The 22,490-nt window shown below is 44.2% G+C and overlaps 7 protein-coding genes and 1 long non-coding RNA gene across 10 annotated transcripts; 3 read left to right on the top strand and 5 right to left on the bottom strand.

Annotated features, from left to right (window-relative positions):
* Positions 1–233: 233 nt before the first annotated feature.
* On the bottom strand, positions 234–3,500 carry LOC108114683 (coiled-coil domain-containing protein 6). Of its 2 annotated transcripts, none has more exons than XM_017225775.1 (5): positions 3,181–3,500; positions 2,600–2,717; positions 2,446–2,536; positions 1,355–2,266; positions 234–1,300 (listed from the first exon to the last, which is right to left on the bottom strand). In XM_017225775.1, exons 2-5 carry the CDS (start codon positions 2,713–2,715, stop codon positions 818–820), a joined length of 1,602 nt encoding a protein of 533 aa, XP_017081264.1. In that variant the 5' UTR covers positions 2,716–2,717; positions 3,181–3,500; the 3' UTR covers positions 234–817. The 2 variants fall into 2 exon arrangements, with proteins under 2 accessions (XP_017081264.1, XP_017081263.1); XM_017225774.1 differs by having other exon boundaries at positions 3,191–3,500.
* Positions 3,501–3,921: 421 nt separating this feature from the next.
* LOC108114204 (ribosome biogenesis protein BMS1 homolog) lies at positions 3,922–7,637 on the top strand. The gene is made up of 2 exons (XM_017225023.2): positions 3,922–5,774; positions 5,833–7,637. Exons 1-2 carry the CDS (start codon positions 3,995–3,997, stop codon positions 7,527–7,529), a joined length of 3,477 nt encoding a protein of 1,158 aa, XP_017080512.1. The 5' UTR covers positions 3,922–3,994; the 3' UTR covers positions 7,530–7,637.
* A 54-nt stretch (positions 7,638–7,691) lies between these two features.
* LOC108114206 (glutamic acid-rich protein) lies at positions 7,692–10,177 on the bottom strand. Of its 2 annotated transcripts, none has more exons than XM_017225026.1 (5): positions 9,916–10,177; positions 9,356–9,853; positions 9,071–9,296; positions 8,242–9,018; positions 7,692–8,182 (listed from the first exon to the last, which is right to left on the bottom strand). In XM_017225026.1, exons 1-5 carry the CDS (start codon positions 9,987–9,989, stop codon positions 7,919–7,921), a joined length of 1,839 nt encoding a protein of 612 aa, XP_017080515.1. In that variant the 5' UTR covers positions 9,990–10,177; the 3' UTR covers positions 7,692–7,918. The 2 variants fall into 2 exon arrangements, with proteins under 2 accessions (XP_017080515.1, XP_017080514.1); XM_017225025.1 differs by having other exon boundaries at positions 7,692–8,188; positions 9,916–10,173.
* A 324-nt stretch (positions 10,178–10,501) lies between these two features.
* Positions 10,502–11,120, bottom strand: LOC108114208 (putative odorant-binding protein A10). Its single transcript, XM_017225028.1, has 2 exons — positions 10,827–11,120; positions 10,502–10,773 (listed from the first exon to the last, which is right to left on the bottom strand). The coding sequence occupies exons 1-2, from the start codon at positions 11,095–11,097 to the stop codon at positions 10,577–10,579; spliced, it is 468 nt and encodes a 155-aa protein (XP_017080517.1). The 5' UTR covers positions 11,098–11,120; the 3' UTR covers positions 10,502–10,576.
* Positions 11,121–11,733: 613 nt separating this feature from the next.
* On the top strand, positions 11,734–14,462 carry LOC108114205 (unc-112-related protein). The gene is made up of 2 exons (XM_017225024.2): positions 11,734–12,983; positions 13,089–14,462. The coding sequence occupies exons 1-2, from the start codon at positions 12,039–12,041 to the stop codon at positions 14,184–14,186; spliced, it is 2,043 nt and encodes a 680-aa protein (XP_017080513.1). The 5' UTR covers positions 11,734–12,038; the 3' UTR covers positions 14,187–14,462.
* A 342-nt stretch (positions 14,463–14,804) lies between these two features.
* On the top strand, positions 14,805–17,178 carry LOC108114207. Its single transcript, XM_017225027.1, has 4 exons — positions 14,805–15,047; positions 15,114–15,993; positions 16,056–16,207; positions 16,267–17,178. Exons 1-4 carry the CDS (start codon positions 14,947–14,949, stop codon positions 16,877–16,879), a joined length of 1,746 nt encoding a protein of 581 aa, XP_017080516.1. The 5' UTR covers positions 14,805–14,946; the 3' UTR covers positions 16,880–17,178.
* Positions 17,179–17,182: 4 nt separating this feature from the next.
* LOC108114210 lies at positions 17,183–19,522 on the bottom strand. Its single transcript, XM_017225029.1, has 3 exons — positions 19,261–19,522; positions 18,012–18,210; positions 17,183–17,635 (listed from the first exon to the last, which is right to left on the bottom strand). Exons 1-3 carry the CDS (start codon positions 19,270–19,272, stop codon positions 17,394–17,396), a joined length of 453 nt encoding a protein of 150 aa, XP_017080518.1. The 5' UTR covers positions 19,273–19,522; the 3' UTR covers positions 17,183–17,393.
* A 639-nt stretch (positions 19,523–20,161) lies between these two features.
* Positions 20,162–20,936, bottom strand: LOC108114053. The gene is made up of 2 exons (XR_001772731.1): positions 20,842–20,936; positions 20,162–20,470 (listed from the first exon to the last, which is right to left on the bottom strand). It is a non-coding gene; the product is annotated as an uncharacterized LOC108114053 (long non-coding RNA).
* Between the last annotated feature and the right edge of the window lie 1,554 nt (positions 20,937–22,490).

Genomic DNA, 22,490 nt, shown 5'->3' with positions numbered 1-22,490 from the left:
ATTTGATTCTCTATAAATGACGTGTTACCAAAACTAAGATTCTCCTTAGAGCAAACGTTATTTCTTAAATTTAAATTGCATTTAAGCATGTAAAAACTAGTCAAATTTTTTAAAATATATTGTGTTACCTCCTAATAGGGTAATTTTTAGGATCAACCATAAGCCCAAAAGCTTAAAAAAATTATTATCAAGCAAATAACCATTAACCTGAATTTTAAACAGTATTCAGCAAGTTGTTTTAATTTTAAATTGTTGAACTTTATTTTTGTTGGCTTACATAAACATACTTCAAAATTTTTAGACCCACATGCAAAGGAATTGTGGGAAAATGGTTTCGACATGAATAGAATTCACTGTTTTTATAAATTCATACGATCTGGTTAGCGTGTGCTGTCCATCCTCCTCCTCTAAATCCTCTATATCCTCCAAATCCTCATTATCAGATGTGTTTCACTTAACTTTAACTGGAACCGAGCGAAAGTAGAAAACATTTAAATCTTAAACATTAGCGTTAAATATTCGTTCGCTTAGGAATTCCAATATTGAAAGGTTTTTTAAGAGATTTTGATCAAATAGAACATACATATACATATTAACCATATATAAATGAGGCGACTTTGAGTCGCGCCTTGGAGAAGCTTACGATAGTTACTTTCTCAACTTTTCTCTATGTTTTCTTACTTTTTTACCGTCGTTAAACTGGTGGCTTGCATGCGTGCGTGTTTATGAATATAGTGTGTGTTTTCGTGTAGTGTGTGAAAGTGAAAATAAGTCATGACCTCCTTCTGTATCCCGGTGGCAGAGCACCTGCATCCTCCTAATCCTTGCAGGTGGACGTGTCCATTGGACTGGCTGGCTGGATGAAGGCCGTGGCCGCCGAGCTGGGCGGATTGGTTGGCGTGAACGCCGACAGTGAGGAGTTGCTGCTACTGTTGACCAGGTTGCCGCTGGACGAGTTGTTCAGGCTGATGTTCATCAAATTGGACGACGACGACGATGCACTGGAGTTACCGGTGAGCTGTGCCAGCAGTCCTCCTCCACCCCCTCCAGCCAGAAAGGTGGCACTGCCGCCAGACGAAGGCATCGAACCCAAACTAAGGCGTTCGCCGCCTAAATTCGAGAGAAAGCCGCCTGCGGCATTCCCAGCTGACACAGAAGCCGACGAAGAGGAGCTGCCGCCGGTGCCCATGATGCCGAGCAGGGGGTTCGTAGATGTAAGCACATTGGGTGCGGAAGTGTTTAGGCCCAGCATGGGCGTTGGCAGTGCTGGCTTGATAAAGCGTTCGCTAGCACGACGATTCTACAAATAAAATATTTTAAAACTTGAAACTGAAAACGTTCATACCAAACTCACCACAAGCTGGCCGCAGGCGTAGCAACGGTTTTGTACCGCATTGCCCGGACTGAGGGGCCGGCTGCTCGAGGGACTGTGGGAGACGGGACTACTGATGGTGCGCTGCCGCTGGGCACTGACAGCCGATGCTGCGGCCGCCGCTGCCGCATTTGCTACTGCAAAGGAACCGCCAGCCATCAGGTTTTCGTTGTAAAAGCGCTCCTCATCCATCTCTAGTGAGGATTCCGACTCGGAAAGGTGCCGGCACAGGGCCTCCCGACGTTCCACCTCCTGCTTTAGCTTACGCTGCAAGCGGGCATTCTCCTCCCGTATGGATTTCTCTTCCTGTGCATACTGCTGCGTTTTGATGGTGGCCTCTTTCTGGGCAGCGGCCAAATCCGAACGATAACGCAGCACTTCCGAGCGCAGAGTCTGGATGTGAGCACTCAAACTGGTGGCCGTATCGCCGCCGTTAGCATGGGCATTGTTTGAGATGTCTCGTGGCGTGGTCGGATCGGAGACGGGCTGATCCAGCTTGATTTGCAACGAACGCTTCTCTGTCTCCAGTTTATCCATACGCTTCCACAGCTTGTTCACGAGAGCCTCCTGCTCCTGCTCTAGTGTGTTCTCCAGCTCGACCATTTCACGACGGAGCTGTTCGAGGTTTGTCTGCTTGTTGTCAGTCTCCGCCTGGAGCTTTTCAATTTTGCGCATGAGCTTGTTAACAAGGCACTCCTGCTCTTGCTCGAGTGTTTGCTCCAGCTTGCATTTCTCCTGTCGCAGCTGGTCGAGCTTCCGGGAGAGATCGTTGGTCAGGCACTCCTCCTCGCGCTCGTAGTGGTGTGCTAATGTCTCCTTCTCCTTCTTAAGCGCCTGGATCTTCTTTAGTAGCGTGTTTGAGATATACTCCTCCTCCTGCTCGGCTTTGGCTTGCTGTGAATTGTGGAAACAAATTTAGATTTTTATAAGATAATTGGGATGTATTTCGAATTTAATATTGAATAGTCTTTTCTTTTCAAAATAGAAAACTATTAATTAATTAATGATTTATCGTTTCTAGAAACACGGTGGCAGCATGTACAAAAGTGATCATAGATTTTAAGTATACGTACAATGATGACAGAGGCCTGTTTGAGGCAGCGATTCTCCTCCTGTACCACCTTGCACTTGGTCTTGAAAGTGTCCAGCTCAGCTTTCAGCACCCTAGAAGCATAGGATCATATGAATTCAGGGAAAATGGAAATGCATTAAACGAGGGTGACTCACTTGTTTTGCTGGGTCAGCGATTCGATCCTCTTCTGGAGCTGCTCTCGGGAAACTGGACTCGGGGGGAGCATGGTGCCGCCATCCAGCGAACTTTCAGATTCACAAGGACTCTCCATGGCTGCAAAAGCAAAGGTAAATGGCCATGTGAGTATATATACATATATTCTGAGCATATATTACAAAAAACAATGTATGCTTGTCGATTTTTAGCAATGCATATATATAAAGAAATAAATATACATATATACATTTATATATATATATAGGAGCTGGGTTGTCTTTATTCTTTATTTGTTCTACGCCTTCTAAAGAACAAAGAATAGAGATGGTGGTGGTATTTGATTTTGGCCCTGATCCGATACAAAAGTTTAACCTTCAGCTGTGATTTTTTGTGCATCTGGCTTGATGCAATTTTTCGGAAATCGATAGAAGGGCAAGGTCGGCGGGCGCGGACGAGGATTTTGCAAACCGAAAGGGTACCACCACCCACAATCCTCCGACACCCAGCCATTCCCCCCTAGTAGTTACCCCATTCTCTGCCGGCCGAAAATCTCAGCTGTCCCCAATTTCCCTGAATTTACCTTAAGTTACCTGGCTTTTGTGTTAGTTCGCCTTAAAAGACTTTTGCCTTTCGCCGCCTCTGCTCCTCCCTCTTCAACGACACTCCTTCGCCGCCTCTGTTTCACCAGGGCTCTGGTCGTTTCTCTACGTTTTTCACCTGCGTAGGTGAAGGGCTGCACCAGCAAACCGACTGTAGTTGAACTTAAAGCAAGTGCCTAGGGCTTGCAGACTTGTGTGAGAAACATTTTGCTCGATCCGATTAAATAAAATTAATATCAAATTGCGAAAAATCCACAGTGCGGTGGTGTGACCGTGTATGAGGCGAAATACCGAAAAAGCGCTCACCGCGAAACGCCGCTACTGCTCCCTGGCTAGTGATGGCCCTCTGAAATATTCGAATAGGGATGGATGATACGATCACAATATAAAAATGAATTCTATAAATAAAAAGCATTCCAATTAATAGACAGATGTATCCCAGAACACTATATAGCTTATTCTGACAAGAATAAAATTGTAAGTCCCTATATGTTTGTTTTATTTTCTTAAGCAGTATCAAAATGTTACCCATAGGCATTACAACCTTGAAAGCTGTTATAGATTTGTTTTCTTTTGTCACGTTCCATTTAGTTCTAATTTCTATTTGTACTCGAAATATTTTCAAAATTACTATAAAAATAATTATTTAGTAAAAGTTTTAAAGACTTTAATTTCAAATATTGTAATAGGCGACATTACATTATTTTATCGACGTTATTCGGTCACACTGTCCTCCACGTGCAGCGCGTAAACAGCGAATAATTTGATAATTTAAGCCTTAAATTCGCTTTAACTATGGCCGACGATGCCGGCCAGGACAAGCGCAAGCAGCACCGCGCCCGCCAGTCCGGCGTAAAGGCGGATAAGAAAAAGCTGAAGGCCAAAAAAGAATCCAACCAAAAAGATCCAGAGTTGACCGCTAGGCAGAGGAATCCCAAGGCATTCGCTATCAACTCAGCGCAGCGGGCAGAGAGGAACTTTCGGCGCAAGGAGGACCTTACGGCCAAAAAGCAGCATATTCCGGTTGTTGATCAAACTCCAGACGTACCACCACCCGTCCTGATTGCAGTGGTGGGTCCGCCCAAAGTGGGCAAGACAACGCTGATCAAGGACTTGATCAAGAGTTTCACCCGCACCAATGTCACCGATATTAAGGGCCCTATTACCATTGTGACCTCCAAAAAGCGTCGGATAACCCTACTTGAATGTAACAACGATGTCAACTCTATGATCGATGTGGCCAAATGCGCCGATCTGGTTTTGTTGCTTTGCGACGCGAGCTACGGATTTGAGATGGAGATCTTCGAGTTTTTGAACATTTGCCAGGTGCACGGCATGCCAAAGATTATGGGTGTGCTTACACACCTGGACATGATCAAGAATCCTAAGCAGCTAAGGAAACGCAAGAAGGAGCTGAAGCACCGTTTCTGGACGGAAGTCTATGATGGCGCCAAGCTTTTCTACCTTTCGGGTCTTCTCCATGGCGAGTACTTGCGAAATGAAGTGAAGAACCTGGGACGCTTTATCTCTGTGATGAAGTTTAGGCCGCTGCAGTGGCGAGGAGCACATAGTTATCTGCTTGTGGATCGTCTAGAGGATGTCACAAACACGGATCGAGTGCGCAGGGACCCCAAATGCGATCGGGAGGTTGTACTCTACGGCTATGTCAGAGGAGTACCATTGAAGCAGGAGCACATGGTTCACATTGCTGGACTGGGAGATGCTCGCATCGATGAGTTGAGCGCCATACCCGATCCTTGTCCTCTACCTGGAACAGAAAAGAAACGTAGTTTGTTAGAGAAGGAGCGTTTGCTGTACGCCCCCATGTCCGGCGTCGGAGGTATTGTCTACGACAAGGATGCAGTATATATCGAGCTGCAGGGTTCCCATTCGCACAAGGAGCAAGAACAGTCCGCCGAGGCTGCCGAGCAGGCGGAACTCGTCAGCAAGCTGATCGATAAGAAGGCCACCATTGATGAGCAGATGGAGCAGCAGGAGTTCCGTCTTTTCTCTGATGCCATGCCAATCAAGTCAAAGGATTTCCGTAATGATCAGGACGACGGTGAGGAGGAGGGGGAAGAAAGCAGCGAAGATGATGAAGAAGCCGAGGATTCTGGTTTGGATGCTGCTGACAGTGAGGATGAACAGGATGAGTTTGGTGCTGACGATTGGCGTGGCGAGAACAGCGAAGAAGATGATGAGCAGGAGGATGCTTCTTCTGGCGACGAGGAGTATCAAAGTCTGGGGAATGTAAAAACTGCCAATGAATCCGATTCTGACGATGAGGAGGCTCGCGTCCTTGCCAGCAACATGAGCTGGAAGACAAACCTGGCCCAGAAGGCTCGTGACGCTTTCCTTCAACGTCATTCGGAATCCAAGAACCTGATGCGCCTTGTTTACGGTGTTTATAATCAAGGTGAACGAAACAGACAAGAGGCGGAAGCAGAAGAAAATGAAGACTCCGAAGAGGAGCTAGGTGGGCTTTTCCGGGTGGCAGCTAAAAAGCAGACTCAGCAACAATCGGACAAGGACATCAGGGATAAGGACGAGCGATGTTTCTTCGAGTATCAGGGTGGTAAGTTTTTACGATAAGTCTGTAATGATTTTATGATATAATAATATTTTATGAACAGATGCCACTCGTGATTGGCTGTCGGAAGGCAATAAAGATCTTATTAAGAACTGCTTCGTTACCGGCAAATGGAAGGCCAGCGAGGATGCAGAGAATCTGTTAAAGATGGACGACATGAGTGACGCCGATAGCGAGGTATATGGGGACTTTGAAGATCTGGAAACGGGTGAGCAGCACAGTGGCAAACCTAAGACAGACGAAAATGACGCGGAGTCGAATGAAGAGAGTTCGAAACCTGGAGAAGCTGGAGCAGCCAAACGCAAACTTACCCGCGTGGAGGAGGAAAACCTCACCAAGGCAGAACTGATGGCTAAAAAACTAAAGTTAAAGGCCAAGTTTGATGCGGAGTATGACAACAGCGGCGAGGGCAAGGGCGAAGAGGATACCGGACGTATTACCGGCGATCACTCATTCTACGAAGACCTTAAGGCGGAAGCTCAGCGGCAGAGCGAGCTGAATAAAAGCGAGTTTGCCCACCTGGACAATGAGTTCCGCATCCAGATCGAAGGCTACCGACCGGGTCTTTACGTCCGCTTAGGATTTAAGCATCTCCCCGCCGAGTTTGTGGAAAATTTCGATGCCAGTTATCCCGTCCTTGTTGGTGCCTTAAATATGACTGAGGAGAACGTTGGCTATGTCAACTGCAAGGTGAAGAAGCACCGTTGGTACAAGAAGATCCTTAAAACTGGTGATCCTTTAATCATTTCCATGGGCTGGCGCCGTTTCCAAACCGTGGCCATCTATGCTAAGGTGGAGGACAATTTCCGTCAGCGATACCTCAAGTATACGCCCAACCATGTCACCTGCAGCATGACCTTCTGGGGTCCAATTACTCCACAAAATACTGGCTTCCTAGCATTGCAGACTGTGCGTCAGGATCAGGAGGAAATGCGTCGGCTGGGCTTCCGGATAGCAGCCACTGGCTGTGTCACCGAGCTGGACAAATCCTCACAGATCATGAAGAAGCTCAAGCTAGTGGGACATCCTTTTAAGATCTACAAGAAGACAGCTTTTGTGAAGGACATGTTCAACTCTTCGCTGGAAGTGGCCAAGTTTGAAGGAGCCAAGATCAAAACCGTCTCTGGAATACGTGGACAGATTAAGAAGGCTCATCACACGCCCGAGGGATCCTATCGCGCTACCTTCGAGGACAAGATTCTTATGAGCGACATAGTCTTTTGCCGCACTTGGTTCCGCGTGGAAGTTCCTCGGTTCTATGCTCCGGTGACCTCACTGCTATTACCGCTGGAGCAGAAGAGCCAGTGGCAGGGCATGAAGACGTTGGGTCAGCTTAAACGGGAGAGAGCAATGCAGAACGAAGCCCAGCCGGACAGTATGTACACGGAGGTCGTGCGCAAGGAAAAGATCTTTAGGCCACTCAAAATACCCAAGGCCCTTCAAAGGGCTTTGCCGTACAAGGACAAGCCCAAGCTTGGACCGGAGAACCCCAAGGCGCCGTTGGAACGTGTTGCAGTAGTTAACTCTCCGTACGAGCAGAAGGTGGCCAAGATGATGAAGATGATCGAGACGAACTATAGGGCTAAGAGGAATCGGGAACGCTTGGAGATGAAGAAGAGAATCAAGAACTACCGCGAGAAGAAAAGGGAGAAGATGGCCTCCAAGGAGCGCCGTCAAAAGGAGCTGCGCAAGAAGGTGTCGCGGGCTATCAGCAAGATGCGAGGAAAGCAGTCTACTTGATTGTGTGTTAAGGTGGAGAAGCTTTTTGAAAATCGTATGTATGGACAATTCTTAGATATTTTGCTGTATAAAATATAATGTAAAATCTAAATAAATCGTTTTTAAAAATATAAAAAGAATGTTGATGTAGATCCTTCTCCAAAACCCAGTCCTTTAACTTAAGCACCAAACACTGATATATTTGTATTAAAATTTACTTAACTCCCATGCTTCCAGCGCTGGAGCAACTGCAGCAACCGCTGGATTCAATGCCTTTTGGCCAGCCGCTGATGCAGCTACTCCAGCTGGGCCGAAGGCACCGGTCTCAGCTTGAAAAATATATATATATAACTCAACACCGCTTAGGGACTAACATGAACTGGACATGGGTGGAACTAACATGGTGTATTCTAGTCCTGGCTCTTGTTATCGTCGATCGTCTTTAAAGCGGCCAAAAGGGCGTGCTTACGACTGCCGGTCATGTGGCTACTGGTCGCCGCTCCGGTGGCGATGCTGTTACGTTTCTTGGGCGCCGGATCGTCGCGCATATTGCTGTTGCTCGCCTGACGGCAGAACGTCTTCAGGAAGCTCTCACGCTCCTTGTAGTCATCCGAGATCTGCTTACGCAAGCTGGACATGTTCTCTTTGAGACGCGGACCACGAACACTGTCATCCTGGGACTGGCAAAAGAGGTTAAAGAATATGAATAACAAAGGAATAACATTGATGTCACCTCATCGTCGCTGCGCTGCGTATTTTGACCATCAGTTTCCTCGTCGTCCTCCACCGATTCTTCCAACGGATCACACTCGTTGCTCTTGACGTCCAGGTAAGAGGCATATTTAACCAGACTGTCATCGTTGGCATTCTCTTCGCTATTCTCCTCGGGCTCATCGCCTTCGTCGCACATCTTGTTCATCAAGCCATAAGCATCGTCATCTTCATCTACATCTGCTGGCTCATAGTCATCATCGTACTCGTACTCCAGGGATTTTAGAGATTTCTGTTTTGGTTTTACCTCAGCGGATGACAGTCTGGATAGGGATTCCGGTTCACGACGCTTGCTGGCCTGGGCACTATCCATCTTGGGAGCCCCGATGCCAATCTTAGATTTATTAGCTTTTGCAGAAGCTACTGGAATCTTTCCCTGGGCAGAAAGCACTTGGCTTAAAGTGGAACGATTAAGGCTCTGACCGATCTTTGCCTGATTGGTGGCAGGAGGTAAAACGAGCTTGCCCCCACGTCCTCCAGCCTGTCGTTTTGGGTGACCAGGCGGAGAATTCGGCCCGCTACTCTTGTCCTCTGCACTGTCCTTTTCAAAGTCAAAGAACGATTCCGACTCCATGACATCCGTTAGGGCGTTGAAATCGCTCTGATTGTTCCTCTCAATGGCCTTGTCCAGCATCTCCAGTGACTTCTCTAGTTTGTCAATCTTGTCCGGATCCTCGGTGACGCCGTTTAACTTTGTACGGCGTCCAGCGGACAAGGGATTAATCTTATCAGTTCCAAGCTAAATTAATATAAATCAGATATGGTTGTATATATCTACCAGTTTTACTTACAGTATACTCTTCTAGCTTTCGGTAGCCACTGATCTCGAGTTTGGCTTTCTCCAGCTTTAGCATTACCTCCTTTCCTTTCTTTTGCTCATTGAGCAACTGCTGGCGGAAGTTCTTAGACTCCAATTGGACCTTTCGGGCCATCAACTTCATGTCGTTATCCTTGTCCTCCAAGCGCTGTTCCAGTGATTTTAGCTTCTCCTGAAGTTTCTGTCTTTCGTCAAGGTTTCTAAAGGTTTATTTTATATGTTAATTATAAAAGAATTAAGTCCTGGTCCGATTACATACTTGTCCTTGTTTAGCTGGCTGTAGTGCTTATTCTGATCGCTCAGCGACAGGATAATGGCCTCCTTCTGCTTGAGTTTTAACTCCAGATCCTTATTGACGGTCTGTAGATTCCGGTACTTGGTCTGCCAAACCCGGAGCTCTTCGGCGTGGGAGTGAAGCAACTGCGGCAGCTCGGCATTGTTGGACTCGTACTTGTTTAGCGCAGAGGACTGACGTTTGTGGAGGGTGCGCAGCATGCGATTTTCATGCGCCAGATTTGAGATCTCCGCCTGGGCATCAGCTAATTGATTTTGAAAGGTCTTGGCGCGCAGATTCCTTGCCGACATGACCCGCTGATGAATCTCGCTGTGATTTTGGGAAGCCATCGTCTGATGGCTGCCACTGGAACCCTTCATTCCGCCACGTTGTTGCGGAGGTGGCTTGCTCCGCTGGTATATTAAACTGGCCGATTCCCTGGAGCTGGCCGAGAACAGGCTCTCGCAACTCTTCGCCGATGCTCTAGAGAAAAGGATAACATAGGTTTTTAATGAGTTTACTCCCGTATTAAGAAGTCTACCCACGCCATCAGGTTATTTGCTTCAAAGCGGGGTGCTCTTGGACCGTAAGACGATGCCGGCTTGCGCGGCGATACCATCTAAGATCCTGCCGTTGTTCCGCAGGATATCACTGAGATAGCTGGAAAAAGCTAATAATTTTCAGAGGCTAATTCGGATGTTTAGTGTATAGAAAGGATAGAGAGCCGGTGCGAGGTGATGTCGAAATATAACTGAAAACCAAGTGCCTGCTGCTGTGGTTACGCCTGATGTTTGATGATTGTTTATTGTTTGCTCCGCCGACTGCTGCGTTGTTGGGGTTTATTCTGGAATCGAGGGTCCTTGAAACTGGTTGCCATGGCGCCTCCGATTGCTAGTCTATCGATGAGATAATCGAGACAGTAAAACTTGTGCCCTGTCTAGCAAGGCGTTAATATAATAAGTTATACACAAAATGTTTACCATTATTAAAATATATTTGTTTATTTTCTGGTAAGGAAAAAATAGCTAAATTTCGAAATTCCTGCAGTTATTTGATAATTTCGAAGATCAACTTCCTCTAAGTTTTTGCAAAAATCTACTCGTATAACCAAAATTATAAAAAAGTTAAAAGTTGAAGCTTCTTTGCAGTTTATTTGGTAGGTAAAGAAGAATAAAAACTATGGAGAACACCTACAGCAAAGGTTGATCAACGCTCCTCATTGCCTTTGGCCTTCATCTCCTGGTATTTGATGCGGTAGAGTCCCTCAGGATCGTAAATCTTCTCCAGGCGTTCCCAGTCCGTGGGACGGTTGTCGATAAGATGACGGGTCACTTTTTCAGCACCATACCTCTGCTTCTCCGTGCATTTGGTGCAATCGGTTTGGATCGCGTCGGGTAGGATTTCTACAAGGGATTGTGGGGATATTACCATTAAGTAATATTGGACTGTGACATACCCTTTAGCATTTGGGCATCGGGAGTGCAAGGCCCAGTGCCTTCCAGGCACTTTATGTAGTTGATCAAGAGACGCTCTTGGTTTAGGATCTCGTCCAGGTCAACATTATCGAACTTGTCGTCATAGGCCTTTTCCACCATCCTTTCCATCATTGGTGCCGCTGAGGTAGCTGGCGGATGAGGTAGTCCTTCCACCCGGATGCAAGTGGTGCACATCACTGCAACCACCAACGAGATTTGCCACATAGCCAGACGAAAACTGGAATGCCCCATTTTCCTATGGATCGTATGCTATTAACCGTATCAGTGACCAGCGCTTTTATAGAGAGCCATCTGTTGCGGTTACCCTGCGTGTCTCCCTATAATTTTAAAAATTACCAATTGAACTCAAATTAAGTAAATTCAATTTGATTACCTTGAGCCCAAAGGCCAGGCGACAACAGCGTTTGGAAATTATTTACTAACGGAATTTTTCAAACTAGCGTTCTAGGTCATTCAATTTTATTGTAATGATGATGATATTAGAAACATTATTTTAAAGATTAAACACGATGAGGAACACATTTTATTTGAATATTCACTGATTAGCTGTAAGAAAGTAAAAACAAAAATGGTTATTTTTTAAAGAGAAGTTTACTCCTTGGTCTGAAATTAAAAAAGAAAATTGTATTTAGTTTATCAAGGTTTGTAATATTTTTGAAATAGTTAAAATATAAAAATAGAATCTAAAAGAATAACTTTTTTTATACTTTAGTTTTTTCTTCATATTTTTCAATTTAAAATATTTTTAATGAATTTTAAATTTTACATTTCTGTGCGCAAAAAAAAATCGATATTAGCTATAGCTTTTATCGAGAACCCTTAAACAGAAATAGCTTTTTTTTCTGATTTAAAAACTGGTCACACTGATCAACCAGTTGCTTCGGCGCTTTCTTTTTCAATGGACTGAATTTTCTTTAATTGCTCTATTTACGCAAGCGAAACGAATCGATGCAATTGTCCGGATCCGGAATCATTGCAGCCTAGGCAACGCAATCGCAAAGTATTTGCGGCCCGTGAATTGCGTCAGAGTGTGGGAAATGAGAATAAGGCGACCATCTGTGCGGTGATCGGTGGAAAACTCTTGATTTTACAGTGGGCGCCCAGCCAAGGACGACCTAGAAACGCCCCAGAAAAGCCTCAGAAAGTAGGACAGGTGACATCACTGCAGAAACATGATCCACGTCGGCGAGAACTCATGGAATCTGCGGATCTTCATCACCGATCTGGCGCTGGAGAAGACGATGCGCGTGCGCGGTGACCAGCACATTGGAGGGATAATGTTGCAGTTGGTGGATCCAGAGAATCCTAAAGATTGGTCGGATCATGCTCTATGGTGGCCTGCTAGGAATGTATGGCTTAGCAGAACGAGATTAACCCTTGATCAGTGTGGTGTCCAGGCAGACAGTCTGCTGCACTTCACGCCCATGCACAAGATATTGAGGGTGCAACTTCCTGACTTAAGATATCTCGACTGTCGGGTAGATTATTCCGTAAAAACCTTCTCCGCGGTGGTGAATCTATGCAAGCAGCTGGACATCCGTTATCCGGAAGAGCTCTCCCTATGCAAACCTCTCGAGGCGGAGCACCTTAAACGAAACTTTGCTCAGGTGCCGCACCAAAAGCGTGTGCCCATCGCCGAACCTGATGGCACTACATATCTTCAGCCGGCTGCAGATACAAACTCTTTTGTGCCTATCAGCACATCGTTTCACGGAGAAGGCGGTAGCACTGGCAGCTTGGACAAGCCCTCTGCTCCAGGATCCTTCTTCTGTGCTCCACTGTCGCCACACAATCACCGAGCACGTTCGCCCGTGGCACCGCCCACACCTTCCCCTGGCACGTGGAAGCAGAGCCAACTCGGCTATGCCACCTACGATTCGAGCTCCTCAAGTCTCGGCGACTTCCAAGAGAATCTGGCCAGCTCACCGCCCACACCCTGCTCGGATGTCCGAGCCCTTCAATTGCGCCCCAAGTCGCTGGTGGAGAAGGCTCGCCTGAATGTGGGCTGGCTGGACTCATCGTTGTCCATCATGGAACAGGGCATCCGGGAGTACGACACTCTGTGCCTTCGCTTCAAGTACTTTACCTTCTTTGACCTGAATCCCAGGTGCGACCAGGTGCGTATTAATCAGTTGTACGAGCAGGCTAAATGGAGTGTGTTAAACGAAGAACTGGACTGTACTGAGGAGGAGAGCCTCATGTTTGCAGCCTTACAATTCCAGGTTAATCATCACATAGATTCCTCTCCCCATGGTGGAACTGTGGATTCAGGGATTGAAACATCCAGCCAGGAAAACGACAATGAAGATGAAATCGATTCGGCTCTCAAAGAGCTGCAGATCACTCTGGAGGGACCCGATTTCGGGGGAGATCCGAGGAATATCACACGCATACCGGAGCTATCGGATTATTTGCGGTATCTTAAGCCGCAGAGATTTACGCTGCGTGGTTACAAGCGATATTACTTCACCTATCGGGATCTGCATTTGCACTTGTTCAAAAACGCTGAGGAGTCGCGTCGCGTTGCACCGGCTATAAGCATTAACCTGAAAGGCTGTGAGGTCAACCCGGATGTAAACCTCTCGCAGGGCAGGTATGCGATTCGCCTAGAGGTTCCTCCGAACGGTGGACACGGAACCAACAGTGAAGTGTGGGTGCGCTGCGAGAACGAACAGCAGTATGCTAAGTGGATGGCTGCCTGTCGACTGGCGGCCAAGGGAAGATCCCTCGCGGACAGCTCGTACGAGAGTGAAGTGGATGGTATACTTTCGCTGCTACAGATGCAGCGACCCGTGCATGGCATACATGTGAACATTGATCCTCGATCCGTAGAAGCAGTTGATTATCTGTCACCCAAGATCCTTCGTAAACTATCCAACAAGGCAGTTCAGCGGATTCTTGAAGCCCATGCCAACGTGAGGGAGCTCAATCCCCTAGACTCCAAGATGAAGTACATCCAGGCTTGGAGATCGCTGCCAGACTTCGGAGTCACCCTGTTCATCATTAAGTTTGATGGACATCGGAAGGAAGAGCTGCTGGGCGTAGCTCACAATCGCATCATGCGCATGGATCTGAGTTCAGGAGATCACATAAAGACATGGCGGTATAACACGATGAAGGCCTGGAATGTTAACTGGAACATTAAGTGCATGATGATCCAGTTCGAGGACGAGAACGTGGTCTTCTCTTGTCACTCAGCCGACTGCAAGGTGGTACACGAGTTCATCGGTGGCTACATCTTCATGTCGATGCGCTCCAAGGAAAACAACCAGACCCTTAACGAGGAACTCTTCCACAAGCTGACAGGCGGCTGGTCCTAGGGCCCTTTTATTACTCGAATTTAATGGCAGCCAATTTCAATTGTAAACAAATGTTTTTATTGTTAACCAACTGATAGACTCACAACTTCAATGCAATACGTTTATTAACGTTCATTTTACCTTTTAATTCGTTGTTAACTAATCTTGTTGATGATTTTTAATCCCGAAAATAGCTTGCCAATGGCCCTTTTGCCTACCCAATTTTTAAAACAGACTTAACCGTGGCCTTTGCAATGTTTTTGTATGACTAACTTTTAAGTGTACAATAAATAAAGTCCTACCATATTAAAATTAAATGTTTCACTGGTTTTACGATCTTCTCTGGGCATTAATAAAATGTTTCTTTTATGTAATATTTATTTACACACGTCTTCGTAGGACCTTTTTACGACTTCATGAAGCATGTAATTTAAACCATTTAAATATAAAATGGGAATTTAAATATAAATAAATACAGTAAATTACTAGCTATACCATATAACTAATAGCATTTTTATAGATATTGATGGAAAACGACAAATAAAAAATAAAAATTCAAATTACCCGGTACGAATCGATAACACTATATCGCTTAGCTTGCAGGCATCGTTAGATCTCATCGATTATTTCGCGCCAGCTTTGTTGAATTGTCATGGAAACGAAAGTATACTTTTAACATTGATTAAACATTAAGATACAGCCTCTAAATTAAATTAAATATATTATACCTGCGATACATATGATTATCGCGATTGAGTCCTTGAATGTGGAACCATAGGTGATGGGGGAAGCAAAGAAAACTCAATTCTCTCGCTCGGCCTACGAAGTGCAAAAGGATTTTGGCTTCAGCAGCGGGCTGCGTTCGGAAATTATTTGGGATTCGTAAGTTATGCAATTATCTGAATATTCAGACTTACCTAACTAATATGTATAAATTCTAATCTGAAGGCTAGCCGCGGATCAGGCGGATGTCCTTAAGCAGAAGATAGAAAACTTGATCCGCGACGATGATGCTCGCAATGCTAGGGCCATCCAACAAAAGCGGGATCAACTTTTTCGGAATATTTGGCAACAACGTCGTTTTACTAATGGCACTTTACTATCTGCCATCATCTACGTGCTAGTCACGACGGAAACTGACCCGGAATTAGCCTTGCAGTCCACCAACTACAGCTGTCATCCGGTTTTCCGCACACGTCGCTGCATGAAAGGCGAAAACAGTGCCGCCTGCTGCATGATATTTGTAGATGAAAATGCACGAGTGTACTCCAACTGGGAACAATACGTCTTCCGGAACACCCTGCCCAAAGGCTTGATGATTGCCCCCAGCCAAGGAGTCTACACATTCACGGGAGACGAGGAGCCTGCCGTCCAGTTGATGGTCCATCCCACACCGTCAACGCGTGGCAGATACAGATTTCTTAATGCCGGAGATAAAGTGGCCACCGTTGGTGGTCTGGTTGCCAGTGTTCCGGTTGCAGCTGCTTTGACGGTGCCGCTTGGCGCTCCTCTAGTGATTGCTGCCACCGCTGTCGGCGTTGCCACCGGTGTGTATACCACCCTGCGCTCAGCTTCCCAACTCATCGATCGTCGACGGCATGGACAGTCTACCAGCATTACGGATGGTGAAGCACGCAGCTCCTGGCTTGGCGTGGCGGGAGGCGTCGTGAGTTTGGGGGCCACTGGAGCCACCAAAGCTCTGGCCACGGCAGCGGGTGCTGGTTATAGAGTGAACCCCGCTGCCCAGTTGGCCGTAAAGGGCATAAATGGTGCCTCGGTGGTCATCGCCGGAACGGGAGTGGTTAATGGCGTTTACGATATGTATTTGGTAAGTTTTCTCCTTTGAACTGAATCCCATTTAGCTATTTATTAACTATTTCTGTGCCTTAGAAAATTGGTGATGATCAAGTCATAAATAGCTTAGATATGCTGCAGATGGCCTCGCACCTGGTGACCTTTACTCATTCCATCAACAACATGCGCATAGTTTCCAAAGCCACCAACGGCTCTTCCTTAAGACAAGCTCTTCGCAATCAAACCAGGCAAGTTATTTCTTCATTTACCAAATTCTTTATTTTACTTAGATTTTCTTGGCTTGCAGAAAAGTCTTTAAGCGAATCTCCCAAGAGACTATTAAGTTGCACAACGAAACTGGTCAGTTTGATATTATTCGAACCCTCAACGATATACCCTTTAAGGAGGCATTGCTCAACCTTCATAGTATCAACTCGCACCTGAGTAAGGGAGTCTCGTTGGCCACCACTTTGCTTCCTCAAATTGTGAGTTTGGGTAGTGGCGGTCAAATGCTCGTTAACCTGGATATATTGGCCCAAAAGTTTGGCGCCAAATTTGTTGAACACATAGGGAATGTAGCCAGTTTTACAGATGTCTTAGAAGGCATGGCTAGATACTTTAGTGATCAGGCAATTCAAATCCTTATGCAGATGACTCGCACTTTCGTCGAGGAAAATGTGGATTCCATTGATCGCACTCTGAATACGTTCGTTTCCACGGAAGCAGTTCTCTTTCGCATTCTGATGCACAGCGTCAACACCTTTGACAACTTTGCAGAGGACTTTCTTCAGACCCGTCGCGAAGAAATTCTGCTGATGGTTTCCAAGTATTTTCGATCGCTGGAGCCGATTAGCGAAAATAATTGCCGCAAGTACAAATGCTCGGTTTGTAAAGGGGCTTACTATATAAGCTCCATATAGGCTGAAGTAGTTATTAAGTACAGATATCAATATCATTCTAGCTAATAATAGATTTGTAACCTCTCAAAAACCATTTTTGTAAGCTTTTTGTGATAGCCAAAAAAGAATTGTCAACCGGATTGATATTTACGATAGCAATGATCTTTTTATGTTTGTAAGCCTAAGTAGTATATTTGCTTTAAGGCGCAATGATTGTTTGTCATCCTTTCCTGATGTGCTTTGAGAATCTCTGGATAAAGATTATGTGTGATTGTACCAATGAACCTTTATAAAAACTATTTTATTTTTGATCAATAGAATCAATTGCTGTATTCAATTTTATATTCAACTTAAATCTAAGAGTATAAATACTGTAAATGGATTTGTGTTCCTTGCATTGGGCACAAAAAAGGTACTCTATAAGAGTGAGCGCGACTTGTAAAATATACATCTACAAACTAACTATAGCTAAGGACGGAGTTAGAGAGGGGGCTGACCAGATGGCACCGACGTGGATCATAGAACCAGAGGTCACTTAGCAGAAGAACTCTTCCTCGCACTGGTTAAAGCAGCAGTAGGGGATGTTATTGTAGCTTCTGCTCGAGTGATCCCTCTTAAATCGCTGCTTCTTTTCATGGTGCAACTTATTCGGCTTGTAGCGTGGGAAGACGTCCAGTTCACTAAGACGGTTGAAGTGCTCCCGGGTCACCTTCAGGTAGCCACCCATTGGATAACTGCTCCGACTGATATAGTGGTGCTTGTTGTGCGTTTTGCCATCTGAAAAAGGGGAAACGTTGCGAGTGAGCAAATTGATCTTGAACCTGCGCCTTGAAATCGGTTAACTTTTGCATCGGAACTGCTTTATGCAAATGCCGGTGTAATGCGCGTATTAATTGCAATCTACACATTTTTAAAAACGTGTTTTCGATATGCATTTCCGAATGCAATTGTCGGGTTGACTGACATTCTGACCTTATTAATTTGTTTTAATAATATTTTTCCTTATATCTTTAAATTATTTCTTAGTATTAATTAAAATGTCTTTTTATTATTTAAGTTAAGGAAAACGAATTTATAAGTTTATGATTGTTTCTTAAATATTTTGAAAGAGTTTTCTATAAACTGCAACCTTAATGTGTGTATAGATACTTACATCCCAGTCGATTAAGATGGTGATGGGCGTACTCAATGGATCTCCTTTCCCGGCGGGCACCTTCATCCTGTTGAAACAGATGCTCACACGCCTCCATTGCGAACTTCTTCATCCGCTCGAGAGAGCAGTAACTGCCCGATGAGCTGCCCATCAGACAAGAAACTCCGAGGACCAACAGCATCCAGCGGCACAGATTGAACTGTAAGGGAGGAGCGGAAAACAAATAAAAAACTGTGAGTCTGAGTTTCCAAATTCCAAATTAAACTCCCAACCGGCCCCCGGCGCCTAATTATAAATCGCTGACGCTCAGAATTTATCGCGTAAGTGTTACAACGATCCTCTAACCGGCTGCACTCTGCTCTGCCGCTGTTTATTAAATCTGAATCTGGATCGCATCGCTGGATTTAACCACCTTGGATGACGACAGCCGGGAGGCCGAGTTACCGGGATGACGTCGCTGACTCCCACGCCCCGGATTTTGCGGCCCATTAACTGGGTCAATATCGAGTCAAGATCGAAACATAAACCGGAGCGCATTTGCAAGTCGACGCGGCCAAATGGTTAAAATTTAATTGCCGCTTTTAATGACCGAAACTTCCCCGACATTACAGAGAGTTGGAGTGGAAATTATGTAACGCGCCTCGCAGGTAGGCATTTCCGCATTTTGCATTTTACATTTTGCACTTTGCGGTGACAATCTGTTTAGCACTCGCTCCCATATAAATCCGAGTCGGAATCGGCCCGGGCATTATGCTTTAGCCCGCGGAGAACAAAAGCGCATTTGTTTATATTGATATTTTTAGCTGACTGCCTGTTAATTGTACACACCCACTTTTTGTATAAAGCTAATTTAAGTTATTAAAGTGGCTGTTTCTTAGAAGTTTTGGAAAGGTTTGGTGTTGAATAATTTTTAAAAATATGGAAATTTATGTTGCTCTTTTAATTTTTCATAAGTTGATAGTTTTTCAATGTCACTTTAAAGCTAACGTTATATACCAAAATCATAATAATCAGAATATTTTTGTTAAAGTGCGCATAGTATTATGTAATTATGTTTTATGAATATAAAAATTGTATGCTTCTAAAACAATAAAATAATACATTTTTTGCATTCTGTTCCCAAAAGCTTATAACATATGCCATACACAAACTATACTAAACTGTCCTAGCTTCTACAGCTAGGATTAAAATGGAATATATGGATATTTTTGTAATAATGTATTTAAAATATTTGTATTAATTAACTCACCTTTGAACTCATTTTAATTCCTTTCTAAGATCACTTTTCTCAATAGATCACAATGATGGCACCTAGACCACTTTTCTGGCTGCAACACTACGTATACGTGTTTTTTTGGCGGGCGAATCGAAAAACTTGCTGACTGTAAAAAACGTCCGATCGACGTTACCTGATAATCACGAGCGACGAGCGCACAATGAAAGGTCACCCGAAGTCGCCGAGCTTTTATACGCGCTTCAAAAATCGAGGCTCGGCTCAGGTTGATTCGGCTTTCCCAGGTTCTCGACTGCCGCTCTTTATTTTGAATAGGGGGTGAGAGAGCGGCTCGCGATTTTTGTGATTTTTGGGATCGGGATTGGTATTGGGATTGAGACTGGGATCCGTTCAAAGGAGTTTTGCGTAAGCGGCAAGGCGCGCCGGGAATTCAGAAATATTTATATTTATTTATTTATCAATGAAGTTCGGAACGGACGTCAGACTTTAAGAGTTGGACTTTTATAGTTTCAGTTTCATGCCGGCGCCTTCAAATCTTCACGAGTTTCAACATAATTGTTTCGGTTAATCTGATGAGTCACATGCTGTGGTGTTTATTGATTAAGATATGGCAAATACTTGGTAGTTTACAGTCTTATCAAAACACCTTGAGAATGTAATAAGGTAGTAATAGATTGTTGTGGCGGTCACGGTAGCAGTGAAAGTGTCATTTGGACCTTGTTGCCAGGGGGTTTTCCAACCAGGGCAGCGCACTTCTTGTTTGTGAATGCTTAGACCATATCTAGTATTTATTTATTTATGGGTATCATTAAAACTGTTTATAAGGTCCATAAAAGGTTTTCAAATCCAATTTAAAATTTAACACTGCATGTTTTTTGATTATGGTTGGAAGTTTATGAAAAACAATTGGTATCGATAATATTGATTAACTGTTTTTATTATTTTTTAATTTTCATTATTAAAATGACTTGACTTTTTATTGTGTAGCTGATAATAGCATAATAACACGTTAATAGCGTTAACGGGGGAAAAACAACTTCGAGTTCAAATAAACATATTATATTAACAATATTCACCATTTACGCTATCTGAAGGCTTTAGCAGTTTAATTAAGACTTTAAAAAGTATTTAAAACAAATTTTAATTGATTAGGTACCTTACTTAATTTCAATTTGTCTTTAGAGAGGTTCTGTGAGCAATACATTTTTAAACCTTTGTAAAGAACCTAAAAATTAAAAAATCAAAACATAAAATAAAATAATTGTTTGATGCTGTATCAAAAGAACTTATGTTAATTAAAAGAAAAATATATTATTAAATATAAAATAATTTATATATTGATAAATAACAGTAAAGTAATACAAGATACAAATGTTTTGATTTGTATAGATTTAAATCCCAACTAAAATCAGTAAAATGGTCTTTACAATTTTTCTTTAATAATTCTAGTTGCTTCTAGCTGAAAAGATAGACACCTCTATAACAGGTTTTCCTGCATGCAAGGTAAAACGAGCAAACGAGAACTTTCACTCTCGTTTTTGATTCTGCCCCTTATCTGTCTCTTTCTGAACCGCTAAGGCTGTCCCTTTCGCTCACCCTGTTGCAGCATCATTGGGGAGGACTTAACGGTTGTTCTGGATCAGGCGTCAACATCGTTTGTTCTTATTTTAGTGTGTTACGATCTTTTTTGATATTTTTAGCCACTCTCTTCTCTCGGTCAATGCACACTTTCGGCCGACTTTTTATGGGTTCAGATCGGTTGCTCGCTCGTTCGTCGTTACGTTAACTTTTCGCTTTCGTTGCATTCCCGCATGCGGAAATGTCAGCCAGCCCTCGTGGCGTATGCGCAATGTTGCGACGCAGTTGCATTTCCTCGCAGTTTTGCACGTACATATCCTTCGGAATGTGCATTCCCGTGCTCGCTGGTCCCCGTCCACGAATAATAACGGTATCGGGCACGTTCTGAGAACCTCTATTTGATTTTGGAATGTGTGTTGTGGGTAAAACTCTTTTTGGTATGCGGCATTTAATTGGTTCGCCACGGGCTCTCATTCATAAATACAATTTCACAACCTGATTTTAAGAATCGCGCCACTTGCGCCATGTCATTGATCTCCACCGAATGCCCCTACCTGGGCATCAAATTCACAATTCATTATCAAACACAAAAAACTTTAAAAAAAAAGAACCCAAATACAACAAAACCCAACGGAGCATAAACCGCAAACAGGTTCTGCTTCTAATAGAATCGTCGGTCCATCGGCGATCTTATATTCGTGCAGTCTAGACGACACTGGTATATGATGGGTCCTTTCCTTGGCAACAAGACAAGAGCAGGGAATGTCGCTCCGTCTTCTGAGAAGATCAGATCTTTGGAGTTTGTTAAGGGGGCAAAAGGGTGCTGTGGTGGAGGAGAGGACCATGGACAAATGGACAAACGGACACCGGAGGACCGCTGCCAGAGCGTGTGAGCTAGTGTTTTTGTTTTGATGCCAAGATCTCCTGTTCCTTGAACTGAGGGCGAAAGTGGTGCGTCACGTCATCTCCGGTGTCTGACTTTGCAGGCGGCTTTGTCGTTCACCTTTGCCATCCTTGTCCTCATCCAAATTCTCTTCCAGCTCCTTTGGCGTGCCGAAGGGTTATTCTTTCGCTTTTGAGTTCAAAAAACTCTGCGATTGCCCCGCTGGGATCGCATTTCAAATTAGAAATTCTTTTTTTGGGTGTTCCAAATAGCACATGGCCAAAAAATACTCTTCCGTTTCGGCACCAAATTATTAAGTTCTTACGATATGAAAGGACAAAAAACGGAAAACATTTTTCTTAACCTACAAAGAGTATAATGCGCACTAAAATTCCCAACTATATTCCTAAGGGATACTTTCATCCCTGAACGAATTAATTATCAATTCAAAATTCAGTTTAAGGCTACCTTTTTAGTAAGGAATAAAGCTTTAGGAGCATTCTTTAACCTCTCTCAATTAACTATTATTCTGATTAACTATTTACCTGGTATTGAATACATAGTTCCAAAAAAATATTTGTTCTCCAATAAAAATTCTTTAATACTAAAGGACTCTTGACACTCTGTTCTTCTGACCCACAAGTAAAGCAAGCAGCAAAACCTTTCCATGTTAAGAAGTGATTCATGGTTATACCATTGGTATTTCGTCATGATCGGCAATGACTAACTAATAGCTTAGCAACATAAATCAAGATTGGCTATAAATAGTGGCAAAAGAAAACGG

Source organism: Drosophila eugracilis, unplaced genomic scaffold, assembly GCF_018153835.1.
Source record: "Drosophila eugracilis isolate 14026-0451.02 unplaced genomic scaffold, ASM1815383v1 contig_2154, whole genome shotgun sequence".
Classification (NCBI taxonomy): domain Eukaryota; kingdom Metazoa; phylum Arthropoda; class Insecta; order Diptera; family Drosophilidae; genus Drosophila; species Drosophila eugracilis.
This window is presented reverse-complemented; position numbering and strand designations above follow the sequence as displayed.